The sequence below is a fragment of the Cynocephalus volans genome, chromosome 13 (genome assembly GCF_027409185.1).
Source record: "Cynocephalus volans isolate mCynVol1 chromosome 13, mCynVol1.pri, whole genome shotgun sequence".
Lineage (NCBI taxonomy): Eukaryota > Metazoa > Chordata > Mammalia > Dermoptera > Cynocephalidae > Cynocephalus > Cynocephalus volans.
Window position 1 is genome coordinate 101,221,197 of NC_084472.1, and position 23,168 is coordinate 101,244,364.

Below are 23,168 nucleotides of genomic sequence, written 5' to 3' on the forward strand. Positions count from 1 at the left end.
TTGGGGTTGTATGAAAGTGGTATTTGAGACAAATGGCTCATGTAACCAGGCAGTTCTCACTTTTCATGGTTCTCATGTTATCTGAAAATCACATATATTATAACTGTGTCCTCGCTTTATAGACAGTTCTGTGGTAACCAAGGTTTCAGACACAGGACCAGATTGGAGATAAAAATTTAGAGAATCCTTCTCACGCCTCATTTGCAGTTAACCAAACTAGAAAACTGTTAAGTATCATAATTGTATTTACAGGCTTAACACAAAATATTGCTCTTATTTTAGTTCTTGAATTATGTAAATCTGCTAATTGTCTTTTTTAAATAGGGTAGGTGTTAGACTTTTCTTCTGTAAACAAAATCCGGGATTAAGAATATAAACCTTACTGTGATTTGTTTCATAGCTCCAGATATGACACTGTAAATAAGACTTACTAAGAAATTACACAATGTGTTCAAATATATGTTTATTTTGTGTCAGGCCTGAACATTTATAAATTTCCTGTTGTACAGATAATGATGGTTGGACACATAAGGCACATATTTTGTTTTGCCTGTTTGGGGCACAGTTTTGAGTGTCCGTCTTTTGAAAAAATATGCTTGAGTGTGTGGATTGAGAGAACAAGGACAGGAAATTTTCTAGAGGGTCCCCTGAAGTGAAACTGTGGCTGTCATGGGTGTTTTTCAAAATCATTATTTCAAGTGCTCCCACAGGGGGCTTCTTTGATGGGATTGTTAGGAAGAGGACATTGATTATAAGAGTAGTAGATAAGGTATTTTAGGACAAATGTGTAGATGTGCCCTTTAGAATTCATGTAAGGAGAAGAAAACTTGAGTTATAGTTCTGGGATGTTCTTAGCTTGTATTTGTATAGAATGGTAAGGTAGAAATTAAGTGCTTGGCTTTAGAATTATATGTGAATTCCAGTTTACCACTTAAAAACTGTGATATTTCAGAAATAATTTGCTTTTAGCCTCAATTTCTCGTTTATAAAATAGGCATCATATCTACTATGTAAGGTTGTTATGGGAAGTTAATTGAAAGTTAATTGAAGTTAATCTAAAGCAGGTGGGGTCTCAATAAATTCTTGTTTTCTTCCACTCTCTTTCCCCTTGTGTGGCAACAGTAAGGTGTTTTCATAGATCATTTTTGTATTCTGACACAGAGCGGACACTCAGTAAAAGCTTAATGCTGACTGGCAGTTAATATGCTGCTCTTTGTTACGATCAGTGTGAGTTAGTATTATGTCCTTTGTTTCATATCCTTTGTAATTTTGTAAACTTGAATTTTGATTTGATAAGAAGTGGAGTAAAATTTTTTTTTTTTCCATTGTGATTTAGGTCTTTTAACCTGATCAGTGGAGAAATTGCAAATAGGACTATGGAAAATTGTTAATGTAACTTAAACATATTCTTCACAAACATTTCAATAGCTGGAACATGAAGTTCCATTGGTTTGCTGTGTCCAAATATAAAGTGTATAAAAGCTTGATAAAATTGAAGAAGTATGAACAGTGGCTTATATTTTTTTAAACAAATTGCAAACTGCCAGAGGATATCATAGTTGCTAATTCTTAAAATTGTTACCGACTAGGAATGAAAGAAGGAAAAGGGCAGAGTAGCTAGAAAAAGGCCCTCTTTTCCTCTTCAACATGGAGGAAAGGCACTGAGGTGGGATATGAAATATGTGATTCAATACTATTATTAAAAACAATTGATAATAGAATAATATATTGAATCCAATAAAAAAACAAAGCTAAGTTTATTTTTTTAATTATTTGGTTTTAACCACATAATTTAACTATTTCCCAAAGAATGAAAACTCCTTAAGTTTTATTCTAAGTTTCCTCAGATTAAACATGCAATGGTATATTCAGGTTTCAGTCTGTTGAATCAGTTCTCAGAGGCATAGGAAAATAGTGGTAGTGATATGATTTGTTAAGAAACTAAAGTTCAGAGCAGAATCAGAATGTTATGGTACAGGTTTAATCCTGTTTTCCTTGGGGAATTGTGTTTAAATATGTAAATTTAAACCTTGTAACTAGTAATATTAAAACTGTTTTTAATGGTCTTAATATTATACACACATAGGAAGTTTGTCTGGAATACTAGTAAGTCGTTGAGGCCTGGAGAGAAAGGAGGTTGGGTTCTCAGTTTAGAGAAGGAATCAGAAAGGCAGGTGGAGAAGTGTGTCTAGGGTTTGCCCTTTCTTCTCCCAGAAACAGATTGGGAAGGAGCTTTTACATGTGGTCATTGTCCCTTAGCTGAAAAAATTCTGTAATCCTATTGCAAACTTTCATGGTAAGAGTATAAAGATACTTGTTTTATTCCTTAATGGATATTTCATTTAGCTGAATCCAGTCAAGTTTTAAAAAATTAATCTTCTCCTAAATAAAAGGAAGCACGAAACAACAATTGGTGTGGCACAGATGATTTCATTGTTTCTAGGGCTTTTGCCAGTTTGCCTCTATTTTAATCCAACAGATATTTATTAGCACTGTATATGCATGATTCTATTTTTGAAAGGCAGATGAAAAGATCCTTATTGGGATGAGACAGGGTGAGTTGAGTTCCTATAGTGTGCCAGGAACCAAGCTAGTTTTGTATATATTACCACATTCAATCACAACAGCAATTCTCTGAGTGAGGTAGTGTTTTATGAAAGAGGGAATTGATATTGACAGTGTGAAGTAACCTGGCCAAGGTCAGACAGTTACTAAGTACATAGGAGTATTCTAAAACTCAAGTTTGTCTGATTCCTGGGACAGTGCTTTCTTTCAGGCTTTACTTTCTAGAATTTCCAGGTAGAAAGAAATATGCTATTATAGTCACTCTTATATTTATTCCAGTGCCTGCCTTATCTTGTAATAAATTTTGGTTTGTGTAAGCAGATAATGCTGATTTCACGAATGTGTTATGGCCTGGCTTAACTCTATTCATTGCAAAAAGTAGATAATTGATCTTGGATATAAAAATCTGCTTTATATACATACAGAATATCTATATGTAAATTACTGCAGATGTAATGTGCCTTTTAAAAAAAAATCTTGATTTTCTATATTTAAAAGAAAACGACAAAAGCAAAATTTAATTGGAAGATTCTTTGTATTATAATATTTCATGCCCAAGTTTGACCATAAAGGTTAAAGGAGATACAATTAACTCCTTAAATCACAAATAGAAGAACTCTCCCATGTAAATTTAATAAAATTTTTTTCACTTGGATTAATTATTTGAGAGGGTAATTTAGTGTTTTTTAATGTCTATTTAAGAAATTGTTACATACATATGCTTATGATATCCAGGGCATTGTTTTAAGAACTCCTAGAATGTCTGTTTGTTTTGTTCTCCTAACAACCCTGTGAGATAAATACTATTATTATCTCCTGCATTGCAGATGAGGAAATGGAAGGACAGAGAGGTGAAGTAGCTTTGTAGGATCCCAGAACTAGATGGTAGCAGAACTGGGATTCTAAACTATGCAGTCTGGCTCCAGAGTTCAGGCTCTTAACCACAGCTGTGTTCTTACCCTAGCTATGGTATGTGGCCATTAGTAAACGAAGCAGACTTAGTAGAGAACTTGATTTTGACTTTTTAGCCTTTTTTTTTTTTTTTTTTTTTTTTTTAAGAGAACCGCAGTCTTATTTTTCCCAGTAAGGTACATGGAAAAAAAGTTATAAATGGGTATCTATGTAATGAGGCACATAAAGGCATATGGTTCACTGGGGTGTAATTAAGTAATTTATCACAAGTATGCTAGTCCTAGATGGTGGCAGAATTATGAATTTTTGGTCACTTTTATATGAGAAGCAAAGACTAAAAAATGTGTGACTAAAACCTTGGAATTCTGCAAAATAGAAAATCACTTCTTACTGTTTTCCTTAAAACTTGCTTCCACAGTCTCAGCATTATCACAGAATCTAAAATAATATACTTATTTTACATTAGTCTTATTTATCTAATGGTATCACCATATTTAACGTTACTCACTTGGCAGGAAGAATTATTCAACTTTTATTTCTCCATTGGTTACAAATTAATTACTTTAAACCATAGCTTTTAAAAAAGCATTGTTTTGACAAGCATACTTTGGTAGCACGTGTAAAGATAAATTTTGTCTGAAGAGAAATATCTCTGTCATTTTTATCTCATGAAAATAATTCATATTTGTAATAAACATGAAAACAATGTAGAAATGTGTAAAATAGATATTGAGCCAAACTGGACCAAATTCTCTTTAATGAGAATTTGGAATTAAGATTCTGATTACACAGATGTATGTTTGTATCTGAGGGGAATGGCTGGGAGACAGGGATAGACAGTAACACGGTAAATTTTTGGACATGTTTCTGCCTTTGCTTTTGATGGGATACTCTATTCTATTTTTTAGTAAATTTTCCTGTTGTTAAAGTAGCTAAAGCGGTTTTTTATACCTTGTAATAAAAAAAAACTATATGATAAAGTCAGTATTCAAAGATATATTCATAAACCATGGCATTTTAAATTTAGAAGGATCCTTAGAGATTATTTTTACTACTATTATTTACGATTATCTTTATTTATTTAGTATTTACTATTTTACTTTACTGACTTGCTATTTACTTATTTCTTATGTTTTTAAACCACAGAAGTATTTTTTCAAATGAAATACAGTGCTGTTGTCCAATATATAAAAGTGTTCAGAGGATGGAGGGAGCATAGATCTTCATGTATTACGCCTTGCAAGTGTGTGTGAGGGAGTGGGAGGGATCTTGAGAACCTGAAGGGCAAGGAATGATTTTGCCCCTTTGGGGGATATCAAGAAATGCCTAAGGACATTTTTGGTTGTCGCAACTGAGGGGCAGGGGGATGATACTGGCATCCACAGGGTAGAGGTCAGGGGTGCTGTTAAACATCATAGAAGGCACAGAACCGACCACTCCCACAGTTAAGGACACACAGTGAGACAAGCCAACACAAAAGCCAAAGCCTGTCTATTTCAATTGGTAAAGATGCAACAAGCCACTTTTAGATTTAGGTAGTTTATTACTTGCATAGGTAATAAAAAGGGTAAGCCAAAGGGGCCAGCTCCCCATGGGTCTTGTACCACATACCAAAAAGGATGACATTGAAAGAAAAAGACCAAATGACTGCATTGAGAGTTGTGGGATACCCTGTTGTTGAAGATCCAGTAGAGGGGGAAAGGCAGAAAGCCCCATACCTCTTCAGAAGTGGGAATTGATGAAACACTGTCTCATGACAGCTTCCCATCCTGTCTTGTTCACAAAGGATCACAAGGCATTGAGCCAACACTCAAATTAACTGCAGTTCATGTCTTTATCTGTGTGCCCTATGAGGATACTTGCAGAGTCTCCAGGCCATCGTGGTAGAGCCATTACTCTACACCTGCAGCAAAGAATTATCTGGTCCATAATGTCAATAGTTCCAAAGTTGAGAAACTCTGTTCTAGAGTAGCACTGTTTAATAGAAATATAATGCCAAACGCATATGTAATTTAAAATTTTCTAGTAGCCACATTAAAAAGAAACAGTTTATATCAATTTAATAAAATATTTTATTTAACCCAATGTATCCAAAGTATTATTTCAACATGTAATGTGTAATAAAACATTACTTATAAGATTTTCTACATTTTTTTAACTAGATTTTTGAAATCTTGTGTATATTTTATACTTAAAGCACATGTTAATTCAAGTAAAATTTTCATGAGTAATACTTCATCTGTATTTGGATTTCATAAAATTTCCAACTGAAAAACTAGATTCACATACCTGAAGCATTCCAAACATTAAATATTTCTCAGTAACTGAATCAACAACTATTAATTTTTAAATTAATAAGAATTCAGATCAGTCTCTCTAGCCACATTTCAAGGATGCACTACTTTGGGAATTACTAATCATCTTATTTTATGGCTAAAGAGACTAAGCTAAGCCTACACAACCATTACATCAAAACTGTTTTCCTGAAACCCAGCTCCGTTCCCTGTTTATTACATTAGAATACCTGTTCTTAAGTCTTCATTTTGGAAAAGCTTTGTAAGTAGGTTACATTAGGCCATGAATTATATAACGAAGTTCTCAGAGGTTCCTCCAAAGGATATTAAGATGAAAAAAGCATACTTCACTCAGTGAATGTCACTGCTTACTCATTGCAAAAGACACTATTGAGCATCAAAGACAATATGTTCTTATGTTCTCAAGAGAAACTAACTTATTAGCGTGAGTATGTTGAGAGAACAGAATTGATCACTTCTTTTGTGTCCCAAATTTAATTTGGTATACACAGTATTTATTTCCTATGAATGTTATAATTCAAAGAGTTAAATGAATAATTTACCCAGAGGTCAAAACTCTGCTTTAAAACAAAGTAGATCTTAATAACGTATAGGATTCTAAAGAAAAATGCAAAGAGGAAGTAAAATAATGCACTATTTTGCAAATGAGAATAATTATTACATTTATACTAAAGAATTTTGTTTTTGTTTTTGGTTCAGCTGACTAGACCTATACCTTGTATATCTTGGTTGCAGGGTAGTATTGTAGAAAACCTTTCAATGTATCTGCTTTAGAAAAACTTTAGACAAAGTAGACACACTGAAGGGTTTTCTACAATACTATTGCCATTTATTTAATATATTTTTTAAAGTATGACATAATTGATACCACCTAAATTAAATCCATCTCATGAATAGAAATATGCTGTTTTTACAACTACAAAATAATTCTTTTTTGAAATTATATGTGGAAACAGATTGTACTTAAATCTCTGCTGAATATGTACTATATAACATTTATATTAAGGTAGGCTCCCAAAAATTTATCTTCAATGTAGTTTATATACTATTAATTCATTAACTTGCACATTTTCTTTTGAGTTGTCAGCTACTTTCTTAGAGTTGTTGTTCCTAATTTATATGTGAGAAATTCTTTTTTCTACATGATTAGTAAGTTTATCCTGTTTGACTTTCTTGAACCTGTAGATTGGTGTCTTCTATTAGTTTTAGGAAAACCTCAGGCATTATCTCTTCAAATATGTACATATTTTTTTCCTTTTCTTCTAAGACTGATCACAGCATGTTAGACCTTCTAATTTCATCCTTTGTCCTCTACTCTCTCCTTTTCCTCTCCATGCCGCATTCTTGGAACTACCTATTGACATAGTTTTCAGTTCAATAATTTTCCGTTCAGCTGTTTCTAATCTGCATTTAATCCTCTACTGAGCTTTATAGAAATCAACTTTATTTAGTTATAACAGAAAATCAACTTTATTGTTTGAGGTAATGAAATAAAATGAGTCCATTTCGATGAGTTTTGTTGAATGTGTGTACTCATGTAATCACCACCACAATCAAAGATAATAGGACATTTTCATTACTCCTAGAAGTTCTCTGGTGCCCATTTGCAGTCCATTGCCCTTATCCTCCACCATCCCGAGTCAATAGTTTATCTCTTTTCTGGAACTATAGATTAATATTCTAGTCTAGAAATGTATTTTTTGGTTTCTAGCTTCTTATGCTCAGCATGCTTTGGAGATTTCTTCCTTGTTGTATGAAAAAAATAATTCATCTCTTTTTATTGCTGAGTGGCATTCTGTTATATGTATTTTGCTTATCTTTTCACCTGTTGGTAGATATTCAGATAGTTTTCAATTTTTTACTATTAGAAATAAACATGAACATTCATGTGCAAGTCTTTTGTATGGACACATGGGTTTATTTATTTCCGTTTGGGTAACTACCTAAGAGTAGGTTTGTATGCTGGAACATATGGTAGTGTAAATTTAACCTTATAAGGAACTGCCAAACTGATTTCCAAAGTGGTTAAACCATTTCTTAGGCTCACCAACAATGTATGAGAGTTTCCATTTACTACCTCCTCATTAACACCTGGTATTGCCAGTCTTTTTAATTTGTATTTCTTTGTTGATTAATAATGTTGAGCATCTTTTCATGTGCTTATTAGTAATATATGTATCTACTTTTGTGAAGTGTCCTAGTCTTTTGCCCATTTTTCAAATTGTATTGTTTGTCTTTTAATGATTGATTTGTAGGGGTTCTTTATGTAATCTTGAAGAGTTCTTTATCATGTATGTATGTTGTGAGTATTTCTTCTAGTTTTTGTCTTGCCTTTTCATGTTCTTAATGGTAACTTTGGAAAAGCAGAAGTTCTTGATTTCGATGAAGTACAACTTACCGGTAATTTTTTTTTTTAAGGTTCAGGCTCTTTTTTTTTTCCTAAGAAATCTTTGTATATACCAAGTTCATAAAGATTTTTTGTTTTAGCCTTTACATTTAAGTATGTGGTCCTCTGTGAGTTAATTTGTTTGTATGATGTGAGGTAAGAGTTGTTTCATGTTTTTTGACCCTGTGTAGATAACCAGTTGTTCCATCATGATTTGTTGAGTAGACTATTTTTCCACCATTGAGTAATTGTGCCTCCTTTGTCAAAAAATCAATTGACTTTATATGTGTTGATCTATTTCTGAGCTCTCTTGTTTCATTGATATGCATATCTATTCTTATTCCAGTACTACACTGTCTTGATTACTACAGCTTTATGATAATAACTCTTGAAATTAGGTTAGTGTGAGTCCTTTAAGTTTTTAGTTTTGCAGTTTCCTACTTGGTTCTGAGTGTATCTGTCCACTTCTAAAGGCCATTTTTTTTCTTTAACTCTTTGAATATATTTTCTTTTTTCTTTGAACTTATTTATAATTGCTGCTTTGAAGTCTTTGCAAACTAAGCCTAACATCTGAGCCATCTTGGGTATGGTTTCTAGTAATTGCTTTTTTTTTTCCTTGACTGGATCATATTTTCCTTTTTCTTTATATGTCTAATAACTTTTGATTCAATAGGGGGCATTGTAATAACTCCTCAATGTTTATTTGCATTTGTTATCTTCCTCTGAAGAATTTTTATTCTTGTTTTAGCAGATAGTTCAATTGCTGGCTCAAAATCATCCTGAATTTGTGGAGGTTTGGTTTTAAGTTTTGTTAGTACAGATCTGTGAAAAGCCCAAGGTGTATTCTATGTTTCTTTAATGTATAAGGCTTTATCTCCAGACTCTCCTCTGCAGACCTTGTTGGGGCTTGATTTTAGGTTTTATAGTATGTGTCTAAACTAGGGCTTATTCTAGGGCAGAAGTTCTCAAACATTTAGTTTCTTAGAGTTCTTAAAAATCATTGAGCATACCAAAGAGCTTTCGTTTATGTGGGTCATATATACTACATTAAAAATCAAAACTAAGAACTTAAAAAAGTTATTAATTTATTTAGCAAATAAACTCACTACATGTTAGCATGAATAACATTTTATGAAAAATGACTATTTTTTTTAAAAAATCGTGGCAAGAATGGAATTGTTTTATATTTATGCAAATCTTAATGTGTGACAATGGAAGAGAGTTGGGTTTTCATATCTGCTTCTGTGAGCACTCTATTCTGATATGTTTTTTGGGGTTGAAATACATGAAGAACATCTAAATTTATAGTTGGAAAAGGTAAAAATATATTAATAACCTTTTCAAATAATTGTGGATATTGTTCTTTGATACCATATTCAAACTTGACAAATGGTAGGTTCATAATGGTTAATTGCAATGTAGAATCTGAAACCGTATTAGAAAACTTTGTATCATAATCCATTGGCTGTCTTGCACTTTGAAAAGATCTTATATTCATGTATGATTTTATAATAATTTCCATTTGTCATTTCAAAAATATTGGTTCACTGAGTTAGGCAGATCAACTAACACACTGACACATTTTATTATACTATATCAAAAAAATTACATTTGTTATTTTCATCCCAATGTCAGCAGAAAAGTCGGTGAATTTGGAAGTTCAAACTCAGATAGGCAGGTAAAAATGTTACAGAATTCTAATTTTTGCTTGAAAGCTTACATTTTATTGGCATTTTAAAACATGTCTGCCAAATGCCTGAGTCTGAATAACATAGTTTTGGGGGGCAGTTGTCTTTTTAATTAAAAATGATACTTTGTGACAAAAAGTGGCTAGTTCAGCTTGCAACTCCAATAATCACAGGAGTCCTTTTCCTTGAAACAACCATTGTTGTTTGATATGCAGAAGTCTTTTATGTGTACTTTCTAATTCTTCACAGACAATATTTTAAAAATATGTATCTAAAAATCAAGATTTAATAAAATTAATTTTTACTGCTTCATCAAGGACATTTTTTTTCCTGTTTTTAAGATGTAACCTCTTTTGTTAAATTTTATTTATTAAGAATTTTCATGAGATACAAAGCTAATTGTCACCTCTCATGCCCATGATGTGAGGGCCAGATTCATACTGGGGGCATATCCATTACCAGAAATTACTTTTGTACCCGCTGTTCCCACCCAATTATCCTCCAACCTCCTTTCCCCTCCCCCTCTTGTAGCCTTAGGCATGTTCCTTCCTCTGTAAGACCACCGCACTACTGTGGTCTTTCCTTCTTCATCAAGGACATTCTAATGTGAAACTTCCCTTTTTTTCTTTTACTGCAAATGCATGGTGGTGAAGAATGTAGTGATCACTAGTACTTTTTGGTGGCATCTCCTTGATTTGTGCTGTTACCCTCAGTTTCATCCTCCATTACTTTTGCACCATCAGTGCAAATATTAATACAGTGAAACAAGGAATTAATGTCTTAATGTTATTATGAAAACCATTTTGACCTTGTGGACCCCAGCTCTCCACTCTAGGAAATGATGTTTATTCATAACCAAGGTGGCCTTTCTGTTTTCTCAGCTCTGACCCAGGTATGCTAAAGAGATGTTTTAGGTTCTCTTTATTCTTTCAAGGCCAGAATTCTAATTTCTCCTCAGCATTGCTCTCTCCTAGCACTTCTCAAACTCTACTAACTGTGTTGTGCTCTCGACCCATAGAAGTTACTCCTTGGTAAGCTTCAGGTGGTCTTGTCCTGCACATGTATAGCTCAATCTACAGCTGTGTTATCACAGGGGACCCCTACAAAGACATCTAGGGCCTGCTCTCTGCAAAGATCCCTCTTCATTACTTCCCCACCCAGCAGATTCCGTACAATTCTCCCCTGAATTTGGTTCTCTGTCTTCTCAGCTCAGCATGACCACCATGTTCTGTTTTGACTCCAGTTGTGTGCATGTGGTTGGCAAATTGTCTCATGCAGAGAGTTGGGCCATTATGGTAGCGAACTTGTGAGTTTCCCTTCTTTCAAGGATTACAGTTTAGCACTGCTGTTGACTACTTTCTGCAGTTAGTTACTTCATCTATTTGTCCAGTTTTATAAATGTTTACTTCAGTGAGGAAGGGCTAATCTGGTACTCCAGTGTGGCTGGAAGTCAAAGTCCTCATTTTTAATTTTAGTTATTGTATATTTATTTCTATAAGTTCTGTTTGGTTCTTTTATAAATTTGCTTTATCACTTTTTATAGTTTCCTTTTCTTTAGATCTTTCAGCTTGTCTTTTATTTTATTAAACATAATAAGCATAGTTCTTTTTATAATCTGTGACTAATGATTCTGATATCTGAAGTTTTGATGGGTCTGTTTTTATGTTGTCTGTTTCTGCTCGTTGTTGCTTCTGTATTTTAGATTACTTATATGCCTGGTCATCTTGGCTATGTGCTGGACATTTTACTACATATTTATTTATAGGAGTTACTGATGATCTGGGACCACCTTAAATCAAATTCAAGGCTTGAGGTAGCCTGGACACACAAAGTTTCCAACCAGAGCTATAATTCTGTGCTAGGACTAGTTCACATCCACTTTATCTTAGTCCTGAGGGATAGCCCTTATTATGTAGGGAGAGTCTTTTTTATTACAATCCTTACTTTTGGGGGGCTCTGGGTTTCTATTGTTTTTCCCTTGCTCCATGAGATGTTGAAAGGACAGTGTATATTTTTCTGGATCAATAATTGCCTTCAGAACACTGGCAGCTTCCATACATGTTTACTCTCTGGATTTCTTTTGCTCTTCAGTTTGTAGCTCATAATTCTTTAACTGTCTCATTAGCTCTTACATGATTTTAGAAAGTTGTATTTTTGTTTTTTGTTTTAAATCTAGTTCTGTTCGTTGTTTATAACCTAAGGGATGGTCCTAATAAGCTAGTCTGCTATTACTGAAAACAGAAAATTGTGTCATTTAAGTTCTAATTGAAATTCATTAAGCCGTACTACTATATAGGATAGCACTGGTTACTTGAAGTTTTATGTTTACTGTTAGTGGTAAATCAAGTCTTGGTAATTAAAGAAAACAAACAAACATTAGCTTGACTACTTTTATGCCATAATAAGTAAAGTATATCTTGAATGAAAATATAAATGAGTTTTTTAAAAAAAATCTATAGTATATAAATATGTACAGTATTATAACGGAATAACTTATGATGTTATATAGTTATTAAACCATTATAATATTGTACATATTTCTATAGAAGAGACTGACTGAATATGTATTAACTCCAGGATATATCATATATTTCAGTTAAAAAAAGTAATCTCTCAAAGCTTCTGTGTGTTGGTGAGACTCCTGTACATTAAAGGTTATAGTTAATATTTGGTCCTTTGCTGTTTTGCCATAAAATTAAAAATTTTGTTTGCTTAAGACAGTGTAAGGAATTTGGTTCTTTGTGATTCAACTTTTGAAACTCAATCTAATAAATTAATATCTCTGTATTCTTGAAGATTAAGGTGCTTATCATTTCTTGGAAAACATTTTAACATAAACTTTTAAAAAAAATTTTTGAGTGTCTGTTCGTTATGATGAACAATTTTAGACTCTTATTGTAGCTCTAAGTTCACTTAACCAACAGAATTTGCAGTATTTCAGTAGTGTGATAATTTACTTTAAAAGGCTTGCTACATGTTTAGCTTCACAAATTCACAGTGGTTTTATTTCTTCCTTCTTATTAAATCAGTTAATAGTGTCTAGTTAAATACAATATATTATGATAGTACTTTGAGTTTTCTAGGAATTTGACAGAATGAGGCTTAGAAATATTTTCTTTTTATTTTCAAGAATTAAAATGATGCAAATAGCTTAATAGTTTTGAGGAATGAAATGAGACAACATGGCTAAGGTCATGCTTCTTGAATCCGGCCCACTATAGCTGAATGATTGCACCAGAAATGAGACAATCACATGTCTTTCTTGCCATAGCTCATTTGAAAATGTCTTGAATATTGTGATCCTACCCTAGTTTTAATGTTGTTATGCTAGCTGCTGTATTTTCTCCATCCCTCTTACCTCAAAAGGAGATAAATGGAGTTAATATACATCAGTAGAACAACTAGAAACAACCATGTCTTTGGGATTTGAGGTTTGATGATGTCCCAGTTGGTTAAAAATAGTATTAGGGCATTTTGAATGCCATAGTTCTCTTGAATTTATGTACTGAATATTGTTCAGATTTTATTTTCTTTGTTTTCCTTTCAAACCTTTCTTTGTATATCATTTATATGTTTTGAGAACTTTGCTTCAGACATCTGTGCTACTTTTTAAAAAATCTATTTTATAATAGTGTGCCAATGCACGATTTTGCAAGATGAATTTCCAATTGTATTATCTATTAATAGTCACATTTTAGTATTCCCTTTGGTGGCTTAGAACTTTGAAAACAAAGTTTGAAGCATCCAGAATTGCAAGTCTTAGATGCCACCACTTCAAGTAGAGTCTGGAATTCTTGAAAGCTCTTGTTACCTTTGCTTCCTGTATGTGCCATTCTTTGGCATTAGAAAATAGTCCCATGCAAATCTCTATAGAGAACAGTGTGAAACACCAGATTTGAAGGCACTTTAGAATGAAGGTTGATTTGAGGAATTGCCTGGGGAGTAGTTTGGGACATTTTAGTAGGTACCAACAATTTTCAGTGATTATGGTCTCAACTTTTAGTTTTTTTTGTTGTTGTTGTTAAAGTGTTAGGATATAAATGAAAACCTTTTTTCTTTTTCTTTTTTCTTTTCTATTTTGATTTGGAGGGTGGAGGAGGAAGAGATTGTATTTGAAGCAACTTTTTTTTTTTTTTTTTTTTTTTTAAGATTTTAGATCTTAATGCTTTAGGTCTTTGGTTGTAACTATAAAAGCATTATCAGAGATTGGAGTCCTCACCCTAGATACCTAGGGATCACCTGTCTAGTCCAGCTTTTTTACTTTATAGGCCTGGGAACTGAGGCCCAGAGAATTTTATGTGGGCTCTGGCTCAGTGCTTCTCAAATTGTCTCTGGTAGAGGACCAGGGTTCTCCCCCCCCCCCCCATGCATGACAGACCAATAAATTTATAAAATACAAATAAAATGAAGCACTGGAAAAAGTAATTTTAAAATGTCAAACATAGTTCTAAATGCTTACCCTCAATTTCTGTGCTTATCTCAGTGTAGATGGATTATAAAGTTTTGGGACTAGAGCATTCCTTAGACCACACTTTGTATAGCACTGCCTAAGGTCAGGGGTCAGCAAATTATGGCCCATAGGGCAAATAGGGCAAACCCAGGCTCACTCCTGTATTTACCTGGCCTACAAGCTAAGAATTTTTATATTTTTAAATGTTTTTTTAAAAATCCAAAGAAGAATAATATTTTTTTAACACATGAAAATTAATAGAAATACAAATTTCAGTGTTTTTAAGTACGATTTTATTGGAACAGAGCCTTGCTCATTCATTTCAGTAATAAGTTTAGACCCCTGCTCATCTAATTGCAGATACTTGTACTTCTCCTAAAATTTTTAACTCTACTGAATTTTATTTTTAACTTAAAAAAAAAATTTTAATCTGGTGAATTAAAAATGGTTAAATATTTTCTAACATGGATTTTGTTGTCAGCATCTGGTTTAGAAAATTCAGCTGCTTCTTTCCTGATGCTGCATTACTCTACAGTGGATGTGTCTGTGTGTTTAGGTTCCATGAAAGAGGTAGTTATGACCCCAAAATGTTTTGAAAACATATATTTTAAGTAAAAAAATCACTCTTTTTAAAGTCACCTAAAACAAAACAAAACTGTAACTAAACTGTAATGGCGAATTTCTATTGCAAAATAGGAAAAGCAATAGGTAAAATATTGGTTACAACAAGAAAGATTGAGGTTTTAGGTGACTTTTGGAGGAGTAGTCAGGCTTTCAATATTTTGCCTCTTCCACTCATTGAAAGTTACAAAATGAAAGCTCGCATCATGTAATTGTCAAACTCTGTTAAATAAAAACATTCCTTCTTGTTTAAGGCAGGCTCTGAAGTTTCTGAAGTACGCAGTAAAAAACTACTTTTCATGGTAGCTGTTAATTTTGTTTTCCTACCCTTTGCATGGGATCACTTAGTAACTACATATAGAGATAGTTATTAGCTTTCATTTGATTCTTGAGTCTGTTTTATGATAAAGACCCTTGACAAGCCAAATTTTCACACTAGAATTTCTTCGTGGAATAAAAAATATGGTGCTGTGAAAGCTCTCTTCATTATATTGAAAGAGTGACTATAGTTTGATATTGTGGTACTTTCTACTTTGTTCTCCTTACTCTTCAGTTTATAAATATCTGGGAAATAATTATGATCATTGCTTACATTCAAGAATGAAATAATACAGAAAGACTTTGCAAGATCTCACTGCATCTTCTCAGCCATGGCCAGTTTTTATTGTCTCAAGTCTGAAACTACTCTAGGTCTACTAATGGAAGAGATGTAAATGCTCATCTTCCTAGTAACTGTGTCCTAATTCTGCTAAAAGCTATTGTTTGTCCTCTTTAACAAAGCCATTGACTTGATGGCTTTTGCATTAAAGGGAGAGGAAGAGCTTTATAAACAGCTGGACTTATAGCTTAATAATATATGAGGATCTCCTTCCTAACATTCCAAAGGAATTTATGTATTTTAGCATTGAACTGTTAATGAGTAAAGATTTGAGGCTCATCGACAGTAGTGGCTCGTAATTTGTAATTGGGTTGTATTTATTTGGACAACTTTTTAATATATTTATTAGTTTGATCATTGGTTGGGTAGCATTATGGCAACAACTCCCTGTGCCCAACATACACATACTCACTAGATGTGGCTGAGAAATGTTTAGGATTAATAAAATATTATATCTGGATTTTACCTAAGTTGGTTCTGTCTTTTGTAGGAGCCTTCGTATCTACGAATTCTCTGTAGCTACTTTCTACCCAATATAGCATGTGTTCCATTCATTCCTTAGCATATATGATAGTGATTGAGTTTCTGTTTCTAAAAATTTTTGGAGGAAAGAATTAGAAGGCAGTTCTTTTTTTCATCTCGATGCAGATAACCAGAGTTGTATGCATTACTATGTCTGTTAAACTTCTTGGAAGCAAGCCAGTATGTTATGGTGAATTTCATGTGTAAGCAGTGAACCACTAAAAAGCTTGCACAGTATTACAACTGTTTTGAGGAGAGGAAGCATTTGGAAATTCAGCAGTAAAGCAGCAGCAGCAGCAAGCAGCCACAGTGGTAGTAAAGATAGGGCAGGTTCACAGCATATTTCACAGTGTGAGTCAGTGAGCACATAGCTTCCCATACTGCTGCCTGAAGGAGGCAAACCAAAACTGTCTGTTGCAAGATTTTCCTAGTTTCATGTTTATGATGTTAAGCCATGTGATAATACTGTACCATAAGTTGTCAACTTCACTTTACTCTAGAGAGGATCCTTTGCTGCAGTGCTTTTTTTCTTTTCTTTCTTTTTTTCTTCCCTGAAAGAGAAAAATATTGTGCAATGTATGTTTATGCCTACACCATGCCGAGAGGACACTTACCAGTAAATAATCTCTGTATCCCAGAGGTAAAATACTGTTTCTGCTTTCCCTGCACAGTACTGCTGCAGCACGGAGCTGATCCGAACATTCGGAACACTGATGGGAAATCAGCCCTGGACCTGGCAGATCCTTCAGCAAAAGCTGTCCTTACAGGTAAGAAAACAGAGGGCTACCAAATGATTTTATCTGTGCAACTACTAGCTTGATTTGATAAAATCTTTACGAGTTGAATTTTTTTTCCACCAATGAAGCTAAACAAATATATATGCTATTATCTAGTACTTTATTATTAATTTGATATCTGTCTCATTAATTGCTATGCTGTCATAAGCATAAGCAGTAAGATTGCTTACTCTATTTAGAATTATAGCATTAAATCATAACATATATTAATCACTCATGTTTCAGTCATTTTTATGGCTTATATTATAATTTTTCTGTATATCATCCTCTCGGGTGTTTCTTTTTAAGACCTTCACTGTTGAGCAAGCAAGGGCATTTGTATTACTGTAAAAGTAGTTTGGGTTGGAAAGACAACCTGCCGCTTTATTACTCAGATCGATAGTTAGATAAAATATGCCACTGCTTCTCCCTTGCCATCTGTTTATATTTTCATCATGTTTTCACTTTTACCATGATAACTAAGTTATTTTTAACCGAGGCAATATCTTATCTTTTTTACTTCAGATAATGCAAATTTTTGGCTTAGGTATTAGTTTTATTAAAGCAAATGCCAAGAACCAGCAGACAGGAAATGCTAGGATAGAAAGGATTGCTCATAACATTATAGAAAATAATACTATAAACGACAATGATCTTGAGCAAATGTTTTCATTGATCTTCACTCTCAAATGCTGCATTGGATCTATTTTTGTTTTTATTCTTGGCATCTGAGTCCTGCTCCCTTTGCCCTCTTTTATTTAACTGACCTTTATAATTTGCAGCCTCTTTGTCACTGCAGTGCTAACAGTATTGTTTTAGGTTGTGTGAAAGTAAATGACTTTTTAACTACCTTTTAAATTTGCCCATGTTTGAATAAAATAAATCTTCTGTTCTCATTTAAGTTTAGAGTCCATGCCGTGCATTTTGAACAAAGATTCTGAGGTGAATGGAAAACGTTTTTGTACAGAAACCTTTGAAAATATATGGAATTTCGGTTAATTACTCTGCATGGAAAGACAACTTCCCACTGTGCTAAAATTAATATAATCACTGCAAAATCAGAATAATATGATTTTTTTCCTTACTAATAAAAGGTTAGGTGATTCAGTTGCTGCATCAAGGTAACATACACTAGAGGAATAAAGCTATTTAAATCAGTGTAGATAAGAAATTGGAATATAAATATACAATTTTAAATAAGGAAATTAAAATACATAACCTCAGGCCTGCTTAACTTCTGCAGCCTGTATGTCTCTTCTTTTAACAAAGCCCTGGGCTACAGTTACAGGTCTGGAGTGGCCTCTGACCAAAGGAGCAATATAGTTCATAGTAACAGAGGTACATTATAAATGAGGAGCACAACTGTCTCCATATCTAAGTGTCATCCCTCTGACCTTTTCTTCTCTCCAATTCTCACCAACTGCCTTGCCCATTTGTTAGATTCCTTTAATGCAATGCTGCTTTTAGATCCACTTTTAGTTTTTTAAAAGGCAATGTTTAAATATAAGTTAATATTAACAAGAAGCTATCTTCTCATTTGTAATGAATTTCAGGGAAGATTATATTAGTTGCTGTTAGTTTGGGAAAGAACTTTGATATAATGACTCATGGAGACTGAAGACTCATGGAGGACTGATACTCTATTAAAACTTGTTTGAAAACCATGTAGCGCTGTATTTTGCTCAGATAGAAAGATACTAAATTCTTCTTGCTCATAATACTGGTTTCATTAACTGTTCTCAAAAATATCTGCTTTTTTTGGAAATGCTAGACAACTTTTCAAATATGATTTAAAAGAAGAACATAGTCTAGTAATAGTAGTTAATTTTGTTGAAAATATAAGCTACTTCTGTTTACACATTCATGTTATATAATGCAGTGAAATAACACTTAGGTGAAATGTATTCCAAAATGTTTTTCTGCCCATACAGCTTCTCTACTAAGCAATTCTTTCCAGTTGAATTATGGTGGAAGTATTATTTTCAAAGCTAAAAGATTAGGTGTTAATAAGAAAGGTTATCTGTTGAAAGGAATGCCTTAATGTAAAATTAGAGATTATTCTGAGTGAGGTGTCTTTCTTTATTTATGTGCCAGATGTAATGTAGTATCATTATTTACCTGAGAGTGAAGTTTTTGTTCTTAAATATTTTCTCTTTGAGAATTTACTTGCTGAAAATCTCTTTCCAACACCTCATTTTTTATGTTACTACCTTTGTGCATTAGCCAAAACTGTGTACAAGTATGTATGTATCTTTCTTAAAGGAAATTAACAAAGTGAAAATCTCTTTTTATAGAACATTTAGAAATATTGTATATGACTGACTAATGAACTCTTATTCATAAAGAATGCATGGTTTTTTACAAAGCTTTACAAAGCAACAGTATACCCTGAGTTTTACAGGGAAGGGACTCCAGCATATAACCATTTGCTTTGGTTAGTGCACTTAGGAATTTAAAAGAAAATACTTAATTGGAGAGATTCATCAGACTCTGCTGAATTATTGCGTAAGTGAATGATATGCTTAGAAGAACTCTTAGGTTTTTTTCCTTTTTGGATTTTTTTTTTTTTTTTTTTTTGCTAATGACGAAATTCTAGGCAGTCAGCTGAAAGACTTGGAGTTTTGTGAGCTTTTTGGTTTTTTTGAAGAAACAAGGATATGAAAGTCTAAAACAGCATATGTAAATTTCATTGAAGAGTTTTAGTGTATTATGAATATTGATTTTTTTAACGTAATATATTTTGGCCTTTTTTTCTGGTTATAAAATAATACATTTATTCGGAAACTGAGGAAAATAGGAAAAGCACAAGAAGGAAAAAAATGTATTCATAATTCTACTACCTAGAGGTAACATTTTGGTGTATTTTATAACTTCTTTTCTGTGAGTACATACACCCTATAGTCTTCTTTCTCTCTATCAAATCAGCTTCACATATTAGACACTGCTTAATTATATATGTGTATATTTTTAATTTAGTTATGTGAATGTTCCCAGAAGGCATTAATGTATTCTTCTGCAGCATCAGTTTATAGTGAGTTCATCATATCCTTTGATGGATATGTTTTAGTTTTTTGAGTGCACACTTAGGTAGGTTACTTTCTGCCTTTATTCTTCTTCGTGAATTTAGAGTCATTTTATCAATTCCATTGGAATTATGCTTCTTTACCATAATCAATCTTAGCATCCACAAACATGGTAGATATCTCTATTCTTGACTTTGAAAAATGTGAGATTGGAGAATTAGAAACTTCCCTTTTAAAGGGCTGCACTGCATGTGTTATATTATGGGAGAGCAATATTTAAGTTAAAGATGTTTGACAAAAGTGATGTTCATATTAGAGGGTGAAGGTGTAGGATTTTATTAACCATATAAAGGAGATTCTGTGGCACACAGCGGAAGAATCAGAAAGATCACACAGCATGGGAAGCTGAGTCAGAAAAAGAGGTGAGAGCAGATTGAGACTGAGAGTGTGGGAAAGAATAGATGACCAAAGGAATGTTTATCATTGGCAGGATGATGGTCACAAGGTTTAAGATGCCAAGATAATTGGTCCTAATAGTTGCCTAGTAGATTTAGGGGTAAGGGAGTGGGGAAGAGGATATATTTGCACTAAGGTGTCTCAACCTGGATTCATTGCACTTCTGAGGACGTCCTGACCTCTGATTAATGAGCAGCCTCCCAGTCTCTCCAGAAGTAATCAGCTGTGACTCAGGCTAACAGGCAATATTGAGGATTCTGGTATGTTCTTGCTGAGACTGGTGTGGTAAATCAGCAAAATATCTGAAATCCTACCTCTTTTTTTCCTACTCCACTGCTTCCTACTGCTTTTCAGATAATACCAAAATTTTTAGTATGATCAGTGAAGACTTAAATGACCTGAATTTTGCCTACCTAGGTTTGACTACTAGATTTTGCTCAGGCCAAAATTTAGGATTACTTTCTTTTCTTCAAACTTTGTATCCAACCTGTTAGTAATTCACGTCTACCATACTTTCAGTCTCCCAGTCCAACCATTTCTTACCATCTTCTCTGCGTTAGCTGTGGTCCACACCTTCGTCATCTCTGTTTTTCATGACAGCAGTAGCCTCATAATGGGTCTGTCTGCCTCTACTTTAACCTCACTCAGTTCTCCTCACTGTATCTGGAGTGGTCTTTCCAAAGCATTAATCAATCCCATGATCCAAAAAAGTTTTAATATGTTCTGATTACCTCTGAATAAAATCCAAATTCTTTAACCATGGCCTGTCCTGATCTGGCTCCAGAATTGCATATCTCTGATCTTGTCTTCTGCAATATTCTCCCTTGATCTCTTTGCTTCCTGGGCGCTTGCTGTCCTTCAAACAGATGATGCCCTTTTCTGTGTCTGGGCTAACACATACTATTTACTCAAATTGGAACACTGCCCCAGAACCTCACATGGTTCGTCAGTCAAATCTGTGCTCAAATGTCTGTTCCGTAGAGTAGCCTTCTTGTCCTCAATTTTATTAGCTTACTTTATTTTCTTCATGGGTTTATTGATATCTAAAACTACATTTTTTGTTATTGTTTGTTTGCCCCAGTACAATGAAAGCTTCACAAGGGTTTGGACTTTTGTCCTTCTCATTCACTTTTTTGTCCCCAGGAATTAGAAGAGGAGATAAACTGATTGAATAATCAAATACATTTAAGGTCTGATTACTGGTAACTGAGAGCAGCATATTTTCTAGGTCCTACAAATACGGATTAACCATTAGTTATTTGACATCTCATGCTATGTTATAATAGTCTCAATAAACCTTCTACTTCCTAAAAAATTGTTTTGGACTGGTTATAATCATATACACCTCTTAAAACATAAGTGCATTTAACAAATTGGATGGCTCCTTTAATCTGGAACATTTCAGTTCTGGAAAGATCAGACTGTCTGTAGCTGTCACATCAGACTTTCAGATGTCAAACCAGGGCCTAATTTTTACTCTCTTCTTTGGGTCATTGTTATGTTAATATGCTGTTTTGCCCATTAGCTATACTACAGTGTGGCATATTGCATATTAGGTGTAGTACAGTTTTACTATCAGCCTACATGATTGAAGACAGCTTCTCGTGCCATTAATCTAAATTTTAGAAATTATTTATATCACTTACTAGGAAGTCTAATTGTACAACGTGCATACTAGAGAATAAACCATAGGAGAAAATAAACCTTACTTTATGATTCAAGAAAAGCTGTATGTTTATACGCCTGAGTTTTATTAAAGGAAAATTATTATTAAGATGGATTCCTGATTTTTAAAAAAATTACCTTTAGTATTATAGCAAAGAAAGTTAAAATTTGTTATTGTTGAAATAAAACAAAGTACTTATTTTAGAGATATGTTTAAAATGTTAATCATTTAACCAATTTTTAAGAAAATTTTATGAATAGTTTAATCTGTTTATAATTTTGGACATGAGTAGAAAAATTTAAGGTTTTGTTATTAAAAGTGGTTGGAACACTTTTAAAACATTAAAATATGAAAACAGTTTAGGAGAGGAATAAAACTAGTAACGTTTTAAAAAGACTATATCTGACATAGGACACATTGATTCAACTTTTAAAGATTACTTACAACTTGAACAAACAGTTCAAAGGCTTACCTGAAGCTAGTTAATTTCTTTTTATCACCTTTTGTTTAGTAGTTTATATTGAATTATTTTTAGGTTACTTGCAGCAAACCACACTTTCTTCTAAGATGTTAAATAGCTTTATGTAAAATATAATAACAATAATGATAGCTAACACCTCCTGAATACTTCTATGAGTGAGGCGCTGTTCTAATGATATTGAATCCTCACATTGAAACTATGAGGTAGATATTATCATTGTGCTCATTTTTATAGACGGAGAGGGTAAGTTATTTTTACAGGCATAAAGAGTCGTTAAGGGGAATTATTGGGATTTGAACTCAAGCAGTTTGGCTCCAGAGTCAGTACTCTTATAAATGAAGAATCATATTTTTTACCTATTTATTCATGTGGAAGGATATGGTCTGGCCCAAAATAAAATCAAGTCATACTGGCCCATAAACTCAGGGCTTAAATCCAATCTGTTAATATAATGTTTCTCTACTTATTTAGATTAAAGATTCTTCCATTTTTTAAAAAAGAAAATTTTCTTAATATTACTTTCATGAGGCATCATCATATTATAATAAAATGAATTGATTTGGTAATAAATTGATTTATTGAACTTTATAAATGCTCTACGCTCTCTAGTCAGTGGGCTCGATTAACATTCATTTAATACTTTAAGAAA

At 33.2% G+C, this 23,168-nt stretch overlaps 1 protein-coding gene across 1 annotated transcript in view; it reads left to right on the plus strand.

Annotated features, from left to right (window-relative positions):
• Nucleotides 1-23,168, plus strand: part of TNKS (tankyrase) — a 222,684-nt gene that overhangs the window by 53,461 nt on the left and 146,055 nt on the right. The window contains exon 3 of the mRNA XM_063076600.1: nucleotides 16,789-16,884. Within this exon, the coding sequence (XP_062932670.1) occupies nucleotides 16,789-16,884 (96 nt within the window). The remainder of the gene's footprint in view (nucleotides 1-16,788; nucleotides 16,885-23,168) is intronic.